We start from the raw sequence: 5,576 nt of genomic DNA, 5'->3' as shown, positions 1-5,576 counted from the left end.
AAAGTCTATGAGTTTTCATTTTTGCTGTCTGCACACAGCATTTTTTTCAGCTGCGTGTTTGTGGTGCCACAAAAACAGCATGTCAATTATTCCCGCGTTTTTCACTGCGCTTTTCATCCATTGAGTGCAATGGGATGTTGAAAGATGCAATGAGAAACGCAAATAGGTGCATTTTGGTGCGTTTTTAAGACCAAAAACGCAGCTATAAACGCAGGAGGTGGGTAGTAAAGTGACATGTACAGGAAGAGGATTCCTTCTGTCAGTAAACACAGAAGCGTGAATCCTCCCGGTACCGTCACCGCCGCTTTCACCTCCAGTCCTGTGCATGTATGCTGCCGTGCGGCGTCATGTACGGTCAGGAGGTGGAAGCAGCTGCGAAATCAAAAGTGAACAGTAGAAAAAAAAAATGTCATACTCACCTGTCTGCAGACTCCCAGTGCCATGCCCGCTCCCAGCTCCTCCCGGTACCGCCGTTCCGGGTGTGTGCAGTCTCCCCGGGTACGTATGCCTGCAGGATGCAGGACCTGGCGATGGATCACCTGATGCAGTCACCTGACGCGTCAGCTGATCGTAAGTCTCAGGCTGATGCCAGCGGCCGGCCGGTTTAACCTATCAGCGGATGCGTCAGGAGACTTCATCCCTGATTACCGGCAGCTCCTGCAGCGATCGGGCGGGATCAGACTCCGGTCCAGGAGCTGCCGGTAATCAGCACATAAGTGAGTATTTTTTTTTTTTCTTTTGCACCGATGCATCAGCTGATTGTATAAATGGCTTTTATACAATCAGCTGATGTGTGATGTGATTCAGGCACTTGAACCTGACACATCATCTGATCGCTTTGCCTTCCAGCAAACCGATCAGATGATATTGGACCCGGATTGGACGGCACGGGACCCTTGACCCAGGATTACTGCGGAGGGGGGGTTCTTCATTTCAATAAAGATGGAGTCACTAATTGTGTTTTATTTCTAATAAAAATATTTTTCTGTGTGTTGTGGTTTTTTTATCTTTACTAGAAATTCATGGTGGCCATGTCTAATATTGGCGTGACACCATGAATTTCGGGCTTAGGGCCAGCTGATAATATACAGCTAGCCCTAACCCCATTATTACCCAGTGAGCCACCCGGCATCAGGGCAACTGGAAGAGTTGGATACAGCGCCAGAAGATGGCGCTTCTATGAAAGCGCCATTTTCTGGGGTGGCTGTGGACTGCAATTCGCAACGGGGGTACCCAGAAAGCATGGGCACCCTGCACTGTGGATTCCAATCCCCAGCTGCCTAGTTGTACCCGGCTGGACACAAAAATTAGGCGAAGCTCACGTCTTTTTTTTTTTTTTTTTTTAATTATTTCATGAAATTTATGAAATAATTAAAAAAAAAAAAAAAAAAAGGGCTTCTCTATATTTTTGGTTCCCAGCTGGGTACAAATAGGTAGCTGGGGGTTGGGGGCAGCCCGTACCTGCCTGCTGTACCCGGCTAGCATTCAAAAATATGGCGAAGCCCACGTCATTTTTTTGTTTGGGGGGGGCAAAGAAATCCTGCATACAGTCCTGGAAGGAGGATGCTGAGCCTTAAAGTTCGACTGCTGCTGTCTGCTCTCCTGCATACACTATTGGATGGAGGATGCTGAGCCTTGTAGGTCTGCTCCCCCTGACTCTCCCTCCAGCATACAGTCTTGGATGGAGCATGCTGAGCCTTGTAGTTCTGCAGCTGCTGTCTGCTCTCCTGCATACATTATTGGATGGAGTATGCTGAGCCTTGTAGTTCTGCAGCTGTCTGCTCTCCTGCATACACTAGTGGAGAATGAAGAACATAGTGAAGAAGGAAATGACATCAACCTTTTTTTTCTTGTTCACTGATAAAAAAACGCATAAAGACGCAGTGAGCAAAAACGTAGCAAAACGCAGCAAAAAACGCACCAAATCGCAGCAAAAATGCGTGCTTTTTTGCTAGGTTCAGCGTTTTTTTGACGCTGAGTTTCTGGGCGGTTTTTGCCGCAAAAAACGCACAAAAACGCAGCGTCAAAAAAACGCAGTGTGTGAACCTAGCCTTAGGGTCCAGACTCAGGACGCCTCTCTTGTGTATACACCTCAGCTTCCCCAAGAGCCATTCTAAAGCGCACCACTCCTGCCCTGGGGCATGTGCTTCTAAGACCTCTGACTTGTTTCTATGGATGGAAAAGAGTTCTTTCGGTCTAATGTAGCGCATAAGGAACCACTTGCTGATATTAAATGTTGTACTTTATTAATTATAAGCTCCTATTAATACAACGCGTTCCAGCAGACAATATGCTTTCATACCTGATGAAAGCATATTGTCTGCTGATACCTGATGAAAGCATATTGTCTGCTGAAACGCGTTGTATTAATAGGAGCTTATAATTAATAAAGTACAACATTTAATATCAGCAAGTGGTTCCTTATACGCTACATTAGACCAAAAGAACTCTTTTCCATATACCCACTCCCTACCTGGGATTTCGGTAATAGCTGCAAAGGACCTGCCAACCCATTATAGAATCCAGCTGGGAACTGGAGGATCGTGGAGGAAAACCTGAATCCCAAGGTGCCGGTGGAGTTCAGGAGCCGACAACGATACCATAAGTCTGGATTCAATAAGCTTGGACACTGCAATCAGAACGGAGGAATACCCCGGACTGACACGCTTTCACTGGAGTTGTGCGGGGGCGCACAACCTGCAAAGGTGAGCAGTTCTAAATATCTATCCTAAATCTAACCACGGATGCTTCTCATATTGCGCCTGTCTCTATCTCTATTTCTTTCTATGGATGACCCTGTCATGATGCCTAGGGATAACTGTTTTAACCACAAAGACGCAAAACCACAAATTGTAGAACTTAGCTGCAAACATCATTGCTATCATACAGTGGCCTACAGATGCATGAGGTCCAATTAATAGCAGATTTGCTTGCCTGACAATGTTATACTGAAAGGCAGCCTGTTGGATCTTCCCTCTGGCAGGATCTAATAGGCTGCCATAGAAAGGTCTATTGTTGAATTGCAGGAATTATGGGAAATTGGGAGCATCTTCCATCTGTCAGATCTCTTATCTGGTGCGGCTGCTATTAAATGTGGCATTTAAGGTAATTTGCACATAGCTGCAATCTTAGTTATTCCAGTGGGAGCCCTGTTGTATCTCAACACTGAATTAGGAGTAATGGAAGCCCGCCTATACTCAAAAATAAAAAAAGGAAAAATGTCCAGCACAAAATGTAACTGTGACGATGTGTCCCTCCCCAACCCCCGGCCTTAATTCATGTACTCTATGCCATATAGGGTCATCTGGGTTGCTTGGCTGTCTTTGTTCTTTGTTTGTAACCTTATATCCCCCCAGCCTGTACCATATTGTAATCAGGCTCCAGCAGTAGCTATTGTCTTGTATGTACTGCTTCTGGTGGGAGATTGTTTGTTCTTCTCAGCATGGGGCTCCTCCAATCCACAACTTGGTAGACAGAATAGAGCCAGGATGTCTAGCATCCTTTCATGTATCAAATGTCCAGGGGACGTGGGCCCTTCTGCCCACCAAAGGGGCTGATCCCAGGAGAGACGAATAATGAGACCCATGTTAGTTCAGTTAGTTGGATCTTGGCTGGAGAAGGACTAGGATCTATAGCTGAGGCTGGATCCTAGAGCCTGTGTATGGACTGTTACAGATTGAAGATCAGTGGCCATGTGGGATTGTGTTTTGTTGTTCACCCTGTTGGACTCAAGGAACGCATAATAAGGACCATTGCCATATTTTCCCTGGCGTCGGAATACTGGGAGGCGCCCCCGGATCAGTTGTCTTCTTGTGGACTCCAATAGCCCTTTGGATTGTTCCTCGGCCTGGCGTCCATTACTACCCAGTCACAGTAACTAACGAAAAAAGTTGAGAGGACACAGAAGAGGATTTACACAGATCCCATTTATTGCATTACTCAGTGCATGCCTTATATCATATTCCAACATTAAAACATATCCAGTTAATGCCCTTTATCTTCCAAGTCATGTGCACAATAAATGGTCTATTACCCTGCTCAGTGATCTCCTGCTACACAGGATATAATTCATCCACTTAGCTACTATCTTAAGTTAATAGGTTACGTTAAATCACATGGAAAGTATTGGGGGGGGGGGGGAACGACCCACACTGACATCTGCACGTGGGACGTGTAAATCTGTTACATATAAAATTGGAGACAGGACACATCAGTGTAGACATACTCCATGGAATACAAGTACTCTACTCCTGCCTTTTCGTGGATATCGGCCGCGTTCTCCGGGATTTGCACGGCCTGCGTAGCAGACATTACAACCTGGCAAAGCAATAGCCACTCAGTGTTTTCTCCTTGGAATCACGATCCTGTTTTTTTTTTTGTTTTTGGCATCATAACAACAAGAAATATAGTAAATCCTATAATTAAGTGCATCTTGTCCGGTTCATCTGCATTATCTCAAAAGATAACCTGAGATCAGTTTTAAACAATAATAATAATTAAAAAAAAAAAAGGACGTTAAACGTGTTTTACTGCGAGATCACAAGAAACCCTTCTAGTCCCGGGCCACAGTGCGGTCAATGCTTAGAGAAGACGCGCAGGACAGGCCGACAGATCCTTCCCTTAGTCCTGAGGAATACGACAAGCTAAGGGGACAGATCGGTCGCTCCTTCTTGGAAAATAGACGCATTTGTCACTAGCCGAGAGAGTCTGAGTAATTTATTTTTATAAAGACTATTCAGATCCACTGATTTGACCCTCATGGAGGACTTCATTGTACCTTTGTACAGTAGTGTTAATTACATTAACGTATTAGACTTCAATTGTGTAAAATTAGGCAAAAAAAAAAAAAAAAAAAAATCGCTAAGAGAAAGAAAACTAGGTCATAGTTTTGTTTTCCCACGTGTTGGCTCCAAATTACGAGCTCTAAGAGCCAAACTCAATTGTTTCATCTGTAATTGGCTTGAACTCGTAGTTGCCTCGTCCGTCCATGTGCAGATAGTACTGCGAAGAGAAAACACATCCAAACACATAACTAGGCATTGAACAATAAAGGGTTCATTTAGGTTTATTTTTTTACACATTCATAAAAAAAGAAAAAAAAAAAAAAAAGCTTTTGATCAGAAGTTTAGCAGTGCCAGGGTTTGGTCCAAGTTTTGTCAGTTATTTCTTGGATAAGAGATTAAAAAAAATAAAAAAACATTTAGAAGGCATTTAAAAAGGGATCTGTCAGCAGAATTTTGCTATGGAACCTGAAGACAGCATGCTGTAGGGCTTGACCTATGAAGATTATGCAGGAGACGTGCGCACGTGGCGTCTTAGAGCGCAGCGCTTCGGCTGCTGCCCGAAGCGCACGTTCTAAGAAGTGACATGTCACTTCTTTCCTGCGCTTTGCCTACAGGTCCCGCTCTGTCTAGGGGGGAGGGGCTGCAGGCAGAGCGCATGGAATCGGCTTTTTTTTTCACTACGGACTGTTTCTGCAGCGATTTGAAGCTAAGGCTACTTTCACACATCCGGTTTGAGCACTGCGGCTCAATCCGGCTGTGAAACCTATGCGACGGATGCGGCGAAAACACCGC

General features: G+C 44.9%; 1 protein-coding gene across 2 annotated transcripts in view; it reads right to left on the bottom strand.

The window, feature by feature from the left end:
- Window positions 1-3,908: 3,908 nt before the first annotated feature.
- The window catches only part of ABCD3 (ATP binding cassette subfamily D member 3), a 134,188-nt gene continuing 132,520 nt past the window's right edge, over window positions 3,909-5,576 (bottom strand). For both annotated transcript variants that reach the window (XM_075322358.1, XM_075322357.1), the window contains exon 23: window positions 3,909-5,001. In XM_075322358.1, coding sequence (XP_075178473.1) covers window positions 4,924-5,001 — 78 coding nt within the window. In that variant the 3' untranslated portion in view covers window positions 3,909-4,923. The remainder of the gene's footprint in view (window positions 5,002-5,576) is intronic.

This window comes from Anomaloglossus baeobatrachus, chromosome 8, assembly GCF_048569485.1.
Source record: "Anomaloglossus baeobatrachus isolate aAnoBae1 chromosome 8, aAnoBae1.hap1, whole genome shotgun sequence".
NCBI classification, from domain to species: Eukaryota; Metazoa; Chordata; class Amphibia; order Anura; family Aromobatidae; genus Anomaloglossus; species Anomaloglossus baeobatrachus.
The sequence above is the reverse complement of the archived record's forward strand: the minus strand, read 5'-3'. Positions and strand labels throughout refer to the sequence as shown.